Raw genomic sequence first — 17,240 nt, 5'->3', positions numbered from 1 at the left:
TAGTAATAATCTTTACATTCTTCACTTACAACATTCCTCCTGCCGCCCAGCACCTCTAAATGTGACTTGTGGGATTATACCAGTAATAGCGGGGGGGTGTCTTTATTTTTTATTTACCATACCAAGAAGAAATGTTCAGGTGTCTTTACTATTGGACAAATAGTTTTTATGAAGCAGGTTTCGCCAAATTGAGCATTAAGTCGCCTGACTAACTGAATTCAACTCATTAAGAATAGTCACAAAACAGACCTTAGATTTGATTCATTAAGCCAATTAAAGGGTATAGTACATTTAATTCCCACTCAAACAGTTTTCCTAAACCCCCTTCGTTAGCATTATCTTTAAGTCATTACTAGTAACAGCATTATGAGTTTAAAGTAAAATAAATCAAATATAGAAGAGTTACTCCCATTATAAAAAGTAACGAATGTGCACACTACATGACACAGATGTATATGACGTTTCCATGTCGGACTGTTTAACTTACTAAGATGTACTCGTGTAGGACAGAAGTCTTTAATTCTAGTACCACTGCTACAAATAAAATGTGCGTAATTTGCACCAATCATGCAGAGACGTATTTGGGAGAAGATGCACAAGTCGTGATGCACAACAATTGTTGTCTTGACCAGAAAAACCTGAAAATCTTAGACAACACAAATCTTTACAAGAGAACAAATGTACACAATGGGCAATTAGCATAAATCGGGCTAAATTCAAGTACCGGGCATAATGAAAACCCCTGATCCTTCTCATCTGACAGAACAGGTTAAGCAACCTTTTTCTGGGAATGCCAGGAACCAATTATCTTCCTGACTAATCACTGTTGAATTCAAAAGGTTCTAAGTAGTTTCCGGACTTTTTCCAAAGACTTCCCATGTCTGGGGATTGCAAATCACAGGGTGATGATGGTGGGTGGGTTCCTGAAGACAGTCCATATAGGCCTTCAATTCTCACCGTGTGAGACATTACGGTCACTGGACTCCCTCAGCGCACCAGCAATTTGGGCAATTCACCACAGTTCCAGGTTCTTTGAGTTCGCAAAGCCCGGGTTCTCTCTGATTTTCCAGTAGGTTCCATTGGTCAACCACACATCTCTCCCACAGGAATCCACAGCTTTCCTGAAATTGGGAAAACAGAGGGAACTACTAAATCACAGAAAGCAAACTCTACCCTTTAACCAGCTGAGTGTCAGAGTCTACATTTCCTTTTGAGGCATTTGGCCGGCATCTGGAGCGACTTGCATATATTAATAATCACATACATGGGTACCTAGAGAACTTCAATTATTTTAGTTACACAGTGGAAAAAAAGGGAACAAGAGTGGTCAATTTGGAAGAAAGGTGTAGCCAGGTCACCAGGATTAACACCTTTTTAAAGTGGCACGGAATCATTAGACACAATGCTGTATACAACAACTGAAGTCTGAGATATATTCATATCACATTGTGTTATCCTAGATAAAAGAAAATAAATATTGTACTCAATTCAAGAGTGCATCACTGAAGATAAAAGCAAGGGGCTTACTTAAAGAAGCGTGGAATGTGTTCCTCGCCTCTCTTAGCCAGTTGTTTCCTCCGCTCCCTCTGCCTCTCCTCCACCTCTTCTTTAAACTTGTCACAGTCATCCACCCGACCCTCCTCCAGCATCCTGAGGAAATAAAGGAGATAAAAAAATAAAAAAAACATTTGCAAGGAAAAGGCCTGTAGTTGTTCCTGGTCATGTGACCTAGTCAGGGAAAAGAAAGTCTTCTTCTAGTCAGGGGAAGAAAAAAAAAAAACGTATTTTTGGCCAGCCCTTAACACCTCATGGTGGCACAACCTCACCTCTGGTCAGGCCTGAGGCGTGAGTCGGTGGGGGGCAGAAGAGGCTTCAGGTCTGGGGTGAGCTCGTTCAGCTCCAGTGCGAAGTTGGAGAAGCCGTAGTACAAGTAGTAGTCCTTGGGCTGGGGATCTGCGCAGTAAAAAGAAGCCTCTGAGTTGGGCTACAGCAATGAGCTGATGTAACCACAGCCTCAAACCACAATGTCTTTCATTAACATACCGAGAACCATGAGGAACTACAAAAACCTTCAGGGCTTTTAACAAAGCAAATGCAACCAAAAGTCGTAGCATATTTGAGCTGTGGGTGTGCCAGAATTTAGCGATTCTATTACACATGCAGGAATATGTAATAGGAATGTGTAATATGATGTTATATTACACATGCAGGAATACTTTCTCTAGGTACATAATTCCATATTTCTCCTATTATTTATGAAGAATGTTGGAAATTCCACTTTTCTGAGACCATAAAATCACCTTCAAATGAAATGAAGTACTGCATTGTTATTAATGTTATTATAATTTCTACACACCTGACATTAGTAGTTTAAATGTTGACTAGAGTAAATATCATTATATTAAATAAAATAAACTATTTAAATGTTTTTCTTTAACTAGCACACCATTAAAACCCCAGACACACCAGTACCAGTTCTGTACCAGTGTCCTGGACTGCAAGACTTTGCGCTGGTATATTCCATTGATTTGGTAACTGTGGGACTCTGACATAATCATTGCCATGACCAACTGCCAAAATGTATCTCATAAACTGCCTCACAGTTTTGGGTCTGTCTTGATCGTCGTTTTCAATTAAATGTTTCCTTAAACGAACCTGCAGTCCTCCCTGGTAGTTTTTTCTTCAGCAGGCGGGATACTCACTTGGCTTCCAGACGCACTGCGGAGTAGGAAAGGTGTCGCAGAAGATGCCCTCGTGCCAAAGTCCCCCGAACCGGTGAATGACGCTCCCGGTCTGGTCCAGTACGGTGCCCTGCACCTCGTTCTTGTTGGTGTCCGAACCCCAGTAGCGGGACTTGACGAAGGTGATCTTGCAGGTGCACGCGTTGCTGTTGAGGTTACGTATGACGACTTCCCCGTAGTGCTCGAGGTAGCGCTGCTGGCTCAACACATTGTGGACGCAGGTGACCACTTTGTTCCACTCGTAGTGGTCCCCAAACCTGGAGGAGTGATTGAAAGCGGAGCATTTCACACTTTCATTGCTAAACAGCAGGAGAGGGAGCAGATAGAGGACTGGCCACCAGGGACAGGGACTCTCACCTTGGTAGAGTGACGTTCACCATCCCCGTTGGCATGATCTCCAAAGACTTCCCCCAGAACTTATTCTTCCACCGCTGATCTGTTCGGTTGACAGAAATATGGCATGTTTTGTGAGAATGATGACGGACTTCAGTATTTTGTTGTTGAATGTTGAAAAGTGCTCAAAATATACGTCAAGACACCGGCTTATCACCATGGTGGAATCAAGATTTTCCTTTTGAAACCAACACCAATGTGCTGTTGCTAGCAGTGCCTCGGCTTTAGGTTTGCATGGTACCTCACTGGGAGCAAAGCCACAATCTTCTGCTTTGCAACACACATGAGCGCTCTCCTGGACAACCGTCCAACCGTATGAGCGATACAAAAGGGTAGCAAATCGCATGGCTCACCCAGCGACATTTCAAGCTAACTGCGTGGGAGCTCAAGATACAATGGATATAAAAAGACTACACACCCCTGTTAAAATGCCAGGTTTTTTTTGTGTAAAAGAATGAGAAAGATAAATCATGTAAAAACTTTTTCCACTATAATGTGAACAATTCAATTGAAAAACAAACTGAAATCTTCGAGGAGGAAAAATGAAAAATAATCTTACAATAACCTGGTTGCATAAGTGTGCACACCTTATAACTGGGGATGTGGCTGTGTTCAGAATTAACCAATCACATTCAAACTCATGTTAAATAGAAGTCATTACACACATGCCATCATTTAAAGTGACTGATTAATCACAAATAAAGTTCAGCTGTTCTAGTAGGATTTTCATGACATTTTCTTAGTTGCATCTCAGAGCAAAAGCCATTGTCCACAGAGAGCTTCCAAGGCATCAGAGGGATCTCATTGTTGAAAGATATCAGTCAGGAGAAGGGTACAAAATAATTTCCAAAGTATTAGATATACCATGGAACACAGAGAAGACAGTCATCATCATGTGGAGAAAATATGGCACAACAGAGACATTACCAAAAACAGGACGTCCCTCCAAAATGTATGAAAAGACGAGAAGAAAACTGGTCAGGGAGGCTTCCAAGAGGCCTACAGCAACATTAAAGGAACTGCAGGAATTTCTGGCAAGTACTGGCTGGGTGCTACATATGACAATCTCCTGTATTCTTCATATGAATGGGCTATGGGGTAGGGTGGCAAGACGGAAGCCTTTTCTTACAAAGAAAAACATCCAAGCCTGGCTGAAGTTTGCAAAAACAAACATCAAGTCCCCCAAAAGCATGTGGGAAAATGTGTTATGGTCTGATGAAAGCAAGATTTAACTTTTTGACCATAATCACCCAAAGAACACCATACCCACAGTGAAGCATGGTGGTGGCAGCATCATGCTTTGGGACTGTTTTTCTTCAGCTGGAACCGGGGCCTTATGAACCGTGAATTATGAACAGTTCCAAATACCAGGCAATTTTGGCACAAAACCTTCAGGTTTCCATTAGAAAGCTCAAGGTCAAGAGGAAATTCACCTTTCAGCCTTAAGGGTGTGCACACTTATGCAACCAGGTTATTGTGAGTTTTTTATTTTTCCCCCTCAAAGATTTCAGTTTGTTTTTCAATTTAATTGTTCATGTTATAGGTCACATTAAAGGTGGAAAAAGTTCTGACATGATTTATCTTTGTCTCATACTTTTACATCACAGACTTTATATCCACTACATGTTCTTAAATCAGTCACACTTATTTATAATCAAATAAGCTCACCCTGCCACAGTGAGAAGTTATCAGAGTCAGCATGACATGCAGAGATTGGGGGATGGTGGCAAACCTGATGAAAAACAATGACATATGAAAGACAAGAACAGCTTGTCAATGACAAGAAAGGTTTAGTGTGAATATTAACGATAAGTATGGTTTAGCCTGATCATGACAGCCCGACCAGGTCAATCTTCAGCTCTGCTGAGGGATGTCAGGGAAAGACCTCCTACCTGTTCACTGATGAAGCGGAAGCCCTTGTCCTCCCTGTGACATTCATAGGTCTCCCCCAAGAGAGGGTTGAAGGGCTTGTAGCGGTTGCGGTAGTGAGCTGTAGCATAGCCAGAGATGGCAAAGGCACCAATGTAGACCTGCACAAGAACACCTTTCGTAATTTTTTTTTTTTTAAACGTATTTATTAAAAACATAATATATATATTCCAAAAGAAAATTACATCACTAACACGGCTGTTAGCACGTGGTTCCATTCAAATCCAATGTATATTGTACCATAAAATGTCACCTTCAACACTGCGGTGTGTCTCTCTGAAAACACACACACATCTTTAGCCTCCTTACCATCCTCTGGTAGGGGTCCTGTGTGTTGTTGGCCGTGTCCAGCAGCTCCGAGTACTCCAGCTCCTCACACAGCCGCTGAATCAGGTTGACGGGCTCGTTGAGCGCCGCAGGCATGGAGACGCGGGACAGGTCCTTGCCGATGTTGTTGTAGAGGATCTGCATCAGGCCCACGTGGGCATTGTCTGGGCAACGGGCCGGCAGGGTGCAGCGGCGGCCCGTGTTCTTGGGCACCGCGCTGCTGGGCGCCTTGGAGATGCTGGCGCGGTACTCGCGAGTCGCCGAAGCTGGGGGGCGGACAAATGAAAGGTCTAAGGTCTTCTGAGAAAAAAGAAAAATCTTATTGCTAGCTGGATACAGTGTGCACGCGTGCGCATGGGTGTGTGTGTGCGCGCGTGCGCTCACCATGGCCTTCCTCAGGTTCAGAGTTGGTGGTGGTCCCGTCACTCAGACCAGACTCACCAGACTCAGAGGAACTCCCGTTCAGGACGTCGTCGCTCGCATCAAAATATTCCGCCGCAGAGTCTGTCACTGAGGGTGTGCGACGGGACTGGTCCCCAGACGAGGTCTAGAGTGAGAGTGATAGAGTGAGAGTGATAGAGTGAGAGTGATAGAGTGAGAGTGATAGAGTGAGAGTGAGAGCGATAGAGATAGAAAGGATGAGTGCAAAACGATCGATACCAGGGGAAAAACAGCTAAACCAATAGCCTGGTTGCAGAATAGCCTGGTTGCAGAATAGCATGGTTGCAGAATAGCATGGTTGCAGAAAAGCATTTAAAGGCACACGCCCCAAGGCCGACTCCACACAAACAATGTAAACCAAGCGTGACTTCACAAAGGTGTGTACCCTCACCTCAGCCAGCGCGGTTGATTGGTGGTATGTGTCCTGCAGTCTCAGGCGCTCCTGGGCCAAGGCCTCATGCACAGACTTGAGGGACGCATGCACTGACAGGAGATTCAAGGCATGCACATCTAACCTCAGTATTATGAATGCACACGATACAAAACAGGAAATTGTGTGTGTGTGTGTGTGTGTGTGTGTGTGTGTGTGTGTGTGTGTGTGTGTGTGTGTGTGTGTGTTTTTTTTCTCTGACCTCTTTGAGACACAGCACAGAATTCTTGCTGGATCTTCTTCCCTTCAAGGGAGGTGTTGGTCGAAGGGGAGAGCTGGGAGTAGACATAGTCGGGGATGGAGGGAGTGTAGTCTGAGATGGAGGGGACAGACGCACCCAGTTGGGACGAGCTGTTCAGATGGCTGGAGGACAGCTACAATAAGGAGGGAATGATGTGAAATTGACAAGTAAAACAAAAGGATTAATGGCTGTCTATTTGTTAGAGAACGGCTTGTGAGTCGCTGATTCCCACTTTAGTGAGATGTTGTTTTTTCCATGTAGGAGAAAAGTAAACAAGAACTGCGAACTTCCATGCAATATAGATACATGAACTAAACAAAGACTAAAAGCTCATTGAACTTAGTGGTTCTAAGAGCAGGTACTGTCACATCCAAAATGATTGGCATAAGGATGAGCAAAAAAGGTTGTATAAAAACCCATATGTAGTGTTCTGTATTTTATGCAAAGAAATACAGCTCCGGAAAAAGTGAAGAGACCACTGCACCATTTTCTTTCCTTTCCAAAAAAGCTGAAAAGGAAAGTTTTGAGTGAGGAACAGAAGCGTTCAATTTGCGGCGGTTTCTTAATTTTAACACTTCTGTCCCTCACTCAAAACCTTCCTTTTTGACCTATTATTGTATACTAATGCAATCCCTCATAAAAAACATTGGTTATAAACCCAAACTCATTCACACCTCTACGTATTCTTATAAATAATAAAAAAATACAGCGTGCAACTATTAGGGCAATAATTAACAAGTTAGAAAAGAGCAGAACCGTGGAAAACCTGCCTGGTGGAGCATACAGGGGAATCTTGCCTCCACACAGAGTAAAATGGTTCAAGAGGCAAAGAAGGTTTGGATGGTTGGCCAGAAAAAAAGCCTCTAACAAGCCCCACCAGTGTTCAACATTTTTGGCTCATCTTTATCCAGGGTGCTTATCATTTCAGTCCAACACAAGTCTTATTTCTTTATTCCCAGCCATAACACCCATCTCCATCTCTTGGCAATCTGAGCTGTGAAAAGCTATTTTTCTTGGTCCCTGTAGCCATTTCTGATTTGATTGTACCTTTCATTTTAAAACAACAGCTGTATTAAATGTTCCCCTTTGTCCATAAGACACTGTTACAACACAGGTGAGCTAGATTAGGACTAGTTGTTCCATGCTCTGGCAGTCAGGCTGGTGTTGACTCACCGATTTAGTAATCCCACGAAAAGGCTTTGGATTAAAGAGAAGCCTAAAAGTTATCAGGGGGTTGGGCCAGCAAATACTCAAAACCAACATACTTTGTATGGGTTGTTGGGACACAACTTATGGAAGTTCAGGGTTTTTAGGATTCACAGATTGACAATTCAACTACACAGAAACAAATTTCCAGGACAAAAAAATAGAAAGGTTTGTCTAAAGGATCTTTACATCACCTCCACATTCAATCTAAAAACCACAGCTAAATGAAAATGATATGAATGTATTACAAACCTGTCTTACCATTCCGAGAGCTTCCACCCTGGACAGGGTGCGAGAATGACCCCATATCTTGCCAGACCTCGACTTCTTGGGTTTCTCAAGTGAAAGATTCTTTGTAGAATTAAAAACAGATGTCATAAAACACTAAACACGTCTCACACCCTTGTCCTGCAACTCACTCGCAAGCCTTGTTCCAGAGGTTCAACCAAGGGGGCTGGTTTCGTAGACACAGGTTAAACCTTGTCTGGCACTAAAACATATCCAGCTCAGTGAAGAATCTAATTTTCTAGGTTTTAAGTCCTGGACTAGGCTTAATCTGCATCCACAAAAACCGCACCATGTGTCAATACTCTGTCCTAACTTAGAATGGGAGATGTTTTCAGGTGGACATAAATTGTCAGTGTCCGGGGGCCAAAGAGGGTTGGGCTTTTGGGCTTCACTCCCACACACCTGCATGCTGATGATGCGCTGCAGCTCCCCATTGGAGAAGGCTTGTTGACCCCCTTCCAACATCTGCAGCTTCTGGACTAGCCTGTTCAGCTCAGACAGGTCCAACTGGCAGCGGTTCAGCTCTGCAAGAATGACCAACAATTTGTGCAGGTCTCAGAACGGCTTTATGCGGCATCAAACGACTGCCTAGTGGCCAAGAGCGTTTGGCCAGCAAAACAAAGGGTTGCTGGTTCTAATCCCTGGGCTGACATGTAAATTAAATCTGATATCATGACCTTGACCAAGGCACTTAACCCATAATTGTTCTTGTAAGTGGACCTGGATAGAGCATCTGCTAAATGATTCAAATGTAAAGTGTCAATGGGGACTTTGACCAAAAAACAGATGGCCCTGAGATTCTGAGTCGGTTGAACACGGCACTTACAGTAACAGGGTTGCAGGTTTGATTCCCACAGGGTAGTAGAAAGAAAGGTAGACACAGGCTTCAGTAAATCACTTTGGATAAGAGAGCCTGCTAAATGTATAATTACCATTCATGAGCTACAGATTTTGCATGCCCCGAACTGATAAAAAACTATTCTACATTTGGATGTTTTTTGGTTTTGTTTGACAGCCTTAAAACTACATGATATCAGCTCTTGCTAATTTGAATAGGAGATTTGAGTACAGCACCTTGAGCACAGCTATCTGGATCACGAGTCTGTTGTAACCAGGCTGAAACCTTCCGATTGACCCCAGGGGGAAACTCGGACGGCGTTGGCGTGGCCATCTCTCCCGTGTAAGAGCCAGTGGCGCCGTGGTAGAGTTGGTAGGAAGACTGGCATAAAGACGAGAGAGAAAGAGAGACCATGAGCTAGACAAACTCAACACAAGACTGGGACCCACCGTCATCCATCAACAGGCTTACCATCGACAAAGAGGGAATACTAACCACGTCCTGCATGTCATTCGTCTGGGACTGACCAGTTCCACCGGTGCCCTGGGTCAAGGCCTGCAGGAAGCCATTGTGCACATGGGCAGCCTCGTTCTTCTTGAACATTCGGTGGGCACTCAGCTTGGTTACCCATATGTAGAACAGGTCGTGACTCTTGGCCTGGGAGAGGATAGAACAGTGAGAGAGGGGCCGAATGAATTCACATTACCGAGGGCTTAAACTGAGAAACTGGTCCAGAAAAGACAATCCAACTAAATTCAACTTTGGACAACCCGCAAAGTGGTTTACTAAGTTATTTAATGAAACTGCACAGTGCCTTGGAAAAGTCTTTAAACCCCTGACAGTTTTTTTAAATATTTGTGGCCCATGCCATTTAATGAGTAAGTGCATCCAAACTTTTAACTGGTACTGTAAATATACGTATGTCACAAACAATAAATTATTGTGTCAGTGTTTAAAATAATATATCAAACAAAATGTATGCACAATTTTTAATAAAGACATTAGAGAATTGTTCCTGGGTTTGATTAGCACTGTACAATATATAGTGTATAACGTAAATTAGCTAAAATCAAGTTAAACAGATGGCATACCTTAATGTGATACAGGATGTCTCCTGCATCCAAATCTATACGATTGGATTTCTTGTTGATCGACATGACTGCAAGGCTGACATCTAATGAACCATGGAGCTTTCCCCTGGTAATCTTCAAAGTGAAAGTGATAGCTATCATCAGTAGTGAGCTTCTCGTCAATTTAACTAAAATGCATAACACAGAATATGCACTCACATCTTGTTGGGTTTTGGAGTATCGTAAGATCCCAGTTTCCAACACAAAGTACCTCTGCAAGTTGAATCAAATACAGATGTAGACAGATGGTGAACTAATTAAAACCAACCGTGAACAATGCAGTAGCCAAGTGGATGAATGGGCAGTTTACTGACCTTGTGCCAGCCTTTCAGGGGCCATTTTCTCCTCTTGAGGAGGTAGCCCTCACAGATCCCTGGGACGGGCATGTCCTGGGGATTGTCACCTGAAGTCATGTCCACCTGAAGGTCGTCCATCACCTCCCAGTCTTTAATGTTCTGAAGGCGAGAAAAACCCCTCAGCAAACACTTCAGCAGTAATTTAGACAGCTTCATATCAATTTGAGAGATGTTAACAAGCAGTTTGATGTTTTGTTTGGGAAGTTGTCATTTAAACGAGAATGGGCACTGCATAATTTGTGTGGAACGACGTGTTCATTGTTGCCTTCCTGGTGACTGAATGTGTTGATGTTCATGAAAAGGTAATGCTCATGAAAAAGTAATACTTACCCGGGAGTGACGTGAAGAGGCGGTGCTACTGCTCCGAGAATGGGTGGGCTTGTTGCATGTGGGAGGGGTCTTTTCCAGACCACTCATCAGCGATTGGCTGCGGTTGAGCGGGGATCCATAAGGATTTTGAAATGATTCCATTTTGAAACGACTGTCAGGCCCTCCCTAGTGATGTTGGTTGATGTTTTAGTGAGACAGACTCCCTGTCATCTGAGGAGAGTATGGGTCTGAGAAAAAATATAATATGACATGTGAGTACTAATCATACAATAAATAAATATTTTTCAAAAAAGTGACAACACAAACAATCTCAAGACAATTTTAATACTTGGACTTCTTCCTCTTTCATGTTCACGTATGTCCATCTCCAACACATTCATCCCCCAAATGTGTCACTCCAACACTGACCAGTTACAGGCCTGAAAGCTGTGAACATGTAGATATGCTGAAAGACTCTTCACTACCTCTTCAGGCAGGTTGTCTGAGGGGATTAGTAACCCCCTATGTAATTGGCTTAACCAATTCTTTTTTAGCAACGCCTCTCCTGAACATGAAGTAACAAGATCACAAGGCAGTGTACACAGAAGGACTGTGGTTGACAACAAACGGTTGGTCCCAAAGTTTGGCACAAGGGGTACAACTACGGCCATCAGAAACACACTTGGCTCATTAGGCAGTGTGCCTCCATGCATGTTTGACTTCGTGTTCCATGAGTGGTGATGGTTAAAGACAGAATTAGAGAGAGTTCTGTCTGACCTCAGTCAAGGAATCATGAGGCAGAAGCAGGATAATGAGATTTGCCGATAGCCCCAATTCGAACTTCCTTAATGGACACAGAAAAAAGACAGACTGCTCCATTGTCGTCAATTACAGAGTAAACCTTCCATGTCATGCCTGGATGGCATGTTTTTGACTGTCCGATTAATTATAAATACTAGGTAAAGATGTGAATTCAAGGCGAATGCTAGGTGATGATTGATGGCCATCACAGTAAGGTTGTAGTTCTATAATGTTGCTGTAGCAGTCCACAGAGGTCAATTTGGGCAACATTATATTTGGTCACACAAGCCATCTTCCGTTAGGTCAGTGGTGCATATTTCAGGGCCTCAATCAAAACAGTTTTCTAGCACAACAGTAATATGAGGTGAAGCATTAGTCCAAGACGTAGGCTAAAAGTGAGAGCTACCTTCTACATTATTGCCAAGTAAACTGGCCCTGACAGCCAAAAAAGCCAAATATAGATGTTTTGAGAAGCAGCTCCACTTTCATTTCACATCAAAATAATTTAATGAATTCAAAATGTACAATTTGTGCAGATGTTTTAGACATGGTTTAGGCAGTGTCTTACAGTTTTTGGTCTTTCCTATTCCTGTTCCTTCAACTCTGTTGATGTTCTTTATGTTCCTTTAACCCCACCTTCCCTCAAACGTACATGTTCTTTATGTTCCCTTAGCCCTCTGTTCCCCTAACCCAACACATACTGTATCTTACATTAGCTCAACCCCATGTTCAGTCAACCCTACATGTACCCTCAATCATACAATGCACTTTTAAGTTGTTAACCTTATGTTCCCTGAGCTCCATGTTCTGTTAGTACCCACTGAAACAATTTACATGCACAAATGCCTATTATTGTTATTATTTCATACAAAAACGGACAAAAGCACAATCGGTCAGAAATAATCAACCATTTTAAACCAATTGCTGGCCAATATATCAGTGCATACCTAGAAGAAACACAGGGCCTGGAAACATAAGAGCGCGAACAAATAGCCCTTGGCACTTGGAACAGAGGGAACGTAGGTGCTAAGGAAACATGGAACAGAGGGAATACATAGCCTGGGAACATGAAACCCAGGGAACCTACACTGACTAAGGTCCTGTGAAGCATACGATGTTAATGTCTGACAATCGCATGAGTAACACTGACAAGTTCCAGCAAGTCAAAACAATGAGTTAATGTGATTAAACAATAAAAGCTGTGTTTTACAGTATTCTGAAGAAAGCCCAAAGCAAAAGACATAACATCAGGTTAAACAGGGGCAAGAAATGCTCTAATCTAAAGCCCATTATTAATCACTCCTTAAATCCAGAGTCTAAACTTGCTAGAAGTCATTATGAGCAGGACAGGATTTTAGTACTCGATTTACTTCTAACCACTCATAAATTTTAATCTAAGGGCCAACTCCAATATGCGGTTAAAGCGTGTTTACAGGTATTTAAAATCATCGTAAAGTAAAATTATATAGTCGCTCCTCACCCACACATTCACCTCCACATCACATCCAACATTTTGAAGCAGTTTTGGTTATATAGTTGTTCGTTTGTTTGGCGTAATCTTAAGTGGACATCCACGAAACTGCCTACATTACAGTAGAAAAAGTAACTTAATCAAATGCAAATAGTCACAGACTCCGTGCTTACCTGAAGTTCGTGTGTGCACACTCTCATCGTCCGCGGTAAATCTATTTTCTTCGAATGTCCAGCAAATTTGTCGTTACCCATTTGTATGTTAAACCACACAACTTCAATCATATCAGTGAACCATTTTCTCAACAAATGGGGGAAAAACTAAACCTGACAAAAAGTGTTGAAGGAACTTCTCAAGTCAGCCTCCCTGTCTTTGCGCAGTAAATGCGAAAACCCAAAATCCATAGAGACCTGTGCAACTGCGCAATGTGTCCAGGGCATTATCCGCATTAGCCTAAGGAATTACGTGGTCATTGAGTGTTGATTGACAGGTCGACCTGACAGCTGGTGCTGCATTCCACATCTCCATCGTCATCACCGTTGTTGCAAGTGTATCATATATTTATATCAGGTATTTTAAAAGTTCTGACAAATGCAACGCACGTGGGATAATGTTGTGACATTATTAGGTGAATATCTCAGATCTATTAGACAAAATAGGTCGAGTTCGTTGTGTGACCCCCCCCTCCCACGCACACCATCAAGTCATACACCTTATGGGTTGGTAGAATTTGCCCATTTGAACGACTGATAATAACATTTAGATTACTATTGTCCTTCCTCTCCTACAAACCCAAAATAGCTGTTGTAATACACTAACTGACCTAGATTAACATGCTGCAATCCCCAGATTAGCCTTTACCTGGATCGCTGAGACAACTCCTGTTTACTGAAAAGACTGATTTTCATAACTGTCTTAGCTTGACTCTTGGTTTTAACTTTTGCAAATGTCTACTCTCCTTTTTTCCATAGAAGACAACAGATGTCTAACTTTTATTTAAGAAATCCCCAAATATCCCTTCAACCATTTACTTCAACCATTAACAGTTTTGTATCAATAATTTCAAATCAATGATAAAACACTTGCCATCAGCTAATACACATTTTAAACCATAACGTTTTTAATATGGCCATCAAGGCCCTTAAATATGACAAAACATGAGTAGTAATCCAAATAAAGCACAAAAGGAATAACATTTTTCGTAGCAGTTCATGTTTGACTGTACAATGTATGACCTTCGACGTCAGGCTTTTAATGAAGTCTGGGCCTTTAAATCTGTAGACATGCGACCACTTCATCACTCCCAGTAGCCATGGTTACTCCAACATCCTCCCCCACAGAGGTGAATCTCCAAGACGGAGACAGTCCGCTACGCGTCGGCGGGGCTATCTCCCGGGGTCGTCTCAGCACTGGCATCACCGGCCTGCTGTTTGAGGTACTGCTGGAGTAGAAGGGAGAGGTGGGCGGGGGGGCGCCGAATCAGGGAGGCCGTTCGCGAGGTCAGCATGGTGAGGCCGCTCACCAGCTCCCCCTGGACCATGGTGACGGAAGGCAGCTTGGCATAGTTCAGCACCCCCTGTCGACTCAACAGCGTCTTCTCTACACAGGCTCCTGGTTCGACGGGAGAACAGGTTGGACATTACGCGCCTGCCGCCATGATGGCTGCTTTGCTGAAGTCGGGGGAATACAGTTTCACTGTACTTACAAGGGGACCGTCTGGTTAAACGAAAAGGTCACGTCTCACTCACCCAGTAATATCATCTGGGGGCTTGTCCTCAAACTCAGAAGCATCTCCTTCACCTTTGGCTCTTTACTAACAAATAAAACAGTGGGGCCAATGAAGAGAGGCCCCATGTTAATGTAAGGACTGTCCGCCAGGAAGGACCTTATAACCTGCGGTTAAACACAAAAACAATGTCACAATATTTGCAAACGGAATAAATAGAAAAATGTGCATGCTTCATTAGGCACTACATTACCTGGTTTGGGATGAACTTGATTGTGATACTGTGCTTGCGAAGCCTGTGCTTGAGATGCAGCATGTCCTCTGAATTGATGGAATTGTTTTGGATCACAGCGATCATCTTACACTCCTGGAAAATGGTCTGCAACTCCTTTTTCAAGAGCAGCACCAGGCCATTTTCCTGTGAACAGAAGCGGGACTCACGTGATTTTATGTTCCGGACACCTGGGAACCTGGAAATCTCTGAATGCCTAATATAGTGCATTCAAGCCAACAGCAAACTCCTAAGAAAAAATGAATAAATCACAGACTGGGGGGGGAAATAAACATTAAAATTGGACGATTTCTGATGTCACAATGATCCCCCACTCTTCTCTGTTGTTTTGAAAGCCCAATCAGCCATCACTTTGATACCATCTCACTTCACTTCCATTCCTAACTGGGCAAGTGGAAACCCTCGCCTTTTAGAGCTACACAAATGTTTGTACATCTAGGTTTGTTGAAAAGACAACTACAGCATGCACACACAGTCACTGCGCTGGACCTCACTGACCTCTTGAACTGGCCTGGCGCGGGGAATCAATGCCCCAGGGGGGGTGCTAGGTTTGGGGGGAATGTATTCGGTGATGGCCATCAGCTTCTGTTTGAGGATGTGCATGGGCTTCCGATGACGTGTGACTGCCTTAGAGCCATGCCGGACACTCTGCATCAGGGGCTGCCATCCTGTAGACACACACATTACATTGACAAGGGGTTTGTGGCTTGATAAAGTGGCTTGCATTGAAGACATTTCCATGCAGCCTAAAACCCAAGTGTTCATATGTATGTGTGTGTGTGTGTGTGTGTGTGTGTGTGTGTGTGTGTGTGTGATCTAATTTGGGAGCAAGTCCAGGCGGACATGGAACAGTTGATGTTAAGATATATTTTCTAAAGCATATCCAATGCGGTTGATATTACACTGCTTTTCAACCAGGAACTCCAGACCAGAATGTTTACGTGCCAGTAGGGACACAGTTGTACTAGTTACTAAGGTTCTGGTCTTTTCCCATCTTGACTACTGTCCAGAAATAAGTAGTAAAAATAAAAGGCAGCACATTGAATGACCGCTGGTGGCACAGTCCCCAAGTCCACAAACTCACCGTAGGTAGGGGATAATATTGTGAAGAATAACGACCACATATATCTTCAATCCCCAAGGCTCAAGCGAACCTACCCTTTAAACAACAAACATTTCCGCGGGACAACAAGACCTGTGATAAGAGAAACACCCACGTAAAGACGCTAAGCTGTTATTAGATGTACTTCACATTTGTGGGACTATTGGTTTTTTTTATGCGTTTGGCTGTTCGAGTCAATCAGTGTATTAGTGTTTTATGTGTCCTCTGGTACTATTAGAGTAGCTGGTGCAGTAGTTGGACCCAAATGAACAAATAAACCCAAGATGAAACTCCTACGGATGTCGGGGTTTCAATGCCCTGCTTGTTACAAATTAGTATTGTACATGCTAGCAACAATGTAACTAGCTACTTCGGACAAAATAATGTTCAGAATAGCTAACGGAGCCCAGTGTAGCCTACTGTTGCAAATAAATGATTGCTAATAAACAGTGTTAGCTAGGAAGTCTCTGAGCTTGGCTTGTTCAATTCATTTTAGAAAGCTGTACAGTACATGGTGTAAAACCGAAAACCTGGGCTCGGACTCCGACAACATGACTTGATTCTACTCTTAGTTGTATTATTAACGGTTTTATATAAATGTGGTACGTTACCCTGTTTTGGTAAAAGCCTGCCACACAAGGTCGTCGCCATCTTTTTCAATGAGCGTCACACCACGTTCACGTACTGGTCGGAACTAGAAAATTCGAAAATGACTTGTGATTGATGTGTTGTTCGTGAACCATCTGCAAATGTCATTAACGGATTCACAGCGGTGATAAAACTGTTAACATGTCTAATTTGCATTTTTATTTCCTCTCAAAACAACGGTTATCTGAAGATAAGTTACAATTGTCTTCCATGCATTCAAAAGAACTTTACTCCACCACCAAGTCCTAAATTTTCGAGTTTCTTATTTCCAACAAGGTTATCAACGCGTCTTTACCTCAGCTTTTAGAATGAGGGGCGTGGTGAACCATACAGTTCATCTGAGTTAATGTCACTTACCGACTAACATATTATTTGTTTAATAAATCTACAATTTGCACAAAAAAAGTATAATATGAATAAATGCTGAAGACAATGTTACATAATTAAAGGTATAATCATTTATTTAAACCTACAGATTAAATTAGAAACGTTACAAAACCGAACGAACGTTTGCGTTTTAGTTTTACGTTAGACAAGAGCGTGATTACGACAGAGTCACGTTTTGCGTGGT

At 42.8% G+C, this 17,240-nt stretch overlaps 2 protein-coding genes across 6 annotated transcripts; both read right to left on the bottom strand.

Moving 5' to 3' along the window:
• Positions 1-494: 494 nt before the first annotated feature.
• osbpl7 (oxysterol binding protein-like 7) lies at positions 495-13,353 on the bottom strand. Of its 4 annotated transcripts, none has more exons than XM_010866224.3 (21): positions 13,075-13,353; positions 10,651-10,877; positions 10,279-10,419; positions 10,124-10,177; positions 9,926-10,039; positions 9,330-9,491; positions 9,071-9,215; positions 8,399-8,520; positions 7,961-8,059; positions 7,676-7,699; positions 6,464-6,635; positions 6,223-6,314; positions 5,775-5,937; positions 5,373-5,656; positions 5,027-5,164; positions 4,803-4,866; positions 3,099-3,177; positions 2,703-2,998; positions 1,827-1,953; positions 1,528-1,650; positions 495-1,121 (listed from the first exon to the last, which is right to left on the bottom strand). In XM_010866224.3, exons 2-21 carry the CDS (start codon positions 10,789-10,791, stop codon positions 1,013-1,015), a joined length of 2,649 nt encoding a protein of 882 aa, XP_010864526.1. In that variant the 5' UTR covers positions 10,792-10,877; positions 13,075-13,353; the 3' UTR covers positions 495-1,012. The 4 variants fall into 4 exon arrangements, with proteins under 4 accessions (XP_010864526.1, XP_010864535.1, XP_010864544.1 ...); XM_010866233.4 differs by having other exon boundaries at positions 7,970-8,059; XM_010866242.3 differs by lacking the exon at positions 7,676-7,699 and having other exon boundaries at positions 13,075-13,352.
• Positions 13,354-13,994: 641 nt separating this feature from the next.
• Positions 13,995-16,987, bottom strand: mrpl10 (mitochondrial ribosomal protein L10). 2 transcript variants are annotated; one of them, XM_010866192.4, is made up of 6 exons: positions 16,965-16,987; positions 16,633-16,715; positions 15,418-15,587; positions 14,881-15,045; positions 14,650-14,794; positions 13,995-14,512 (listed from the first exon to the last, which is right to left on the bottom strand). In XM_010866192.4, exons 2-6 carry the CDS (start codon positions 16,670-16,672, stop codon positions 14,271-14,273), a joined length of 762 nt encoding a protein of 253 aa, XP_010864494.1. In that variant the 5' UTR covers positions 16,673-16,715; positions 16,965-16,987; the 3' UTR covers positions 13,995-14,270. The 2 variants fall into 2 exon arrangements, with proteins under 2 accessions (XP_010864494.1, XP_010864502.1); XM_010866200.4 differs by lacking the exons at positions 16,633-16,715; positions 16,965-16,987 and adding an exon at positions 16,004-16,571.
• Positions 16,988-17,240: the final 253 nt, after the last annotated feature.

The sequence above is a fragment of the Esox lucius genome, chromosome 5, assembly GCF_011004845.1.
Source record: "Esox lucius isolate fEsoLuc1 chromosome 5, fEsoLuc1.pri, whole genome shotgun sequence".
NCBI classification, from domain to species: domain Eukaryota; kingdom Metazoa; phylum Chordata; class Actinopteri; order Esociformes; family Esocidae; genus Esox; species Esox lucius.
Note: the sequence above shows the minus strand (reverse complement) of the source record. Positions and strands in the feature narration are given on the sequence as shown.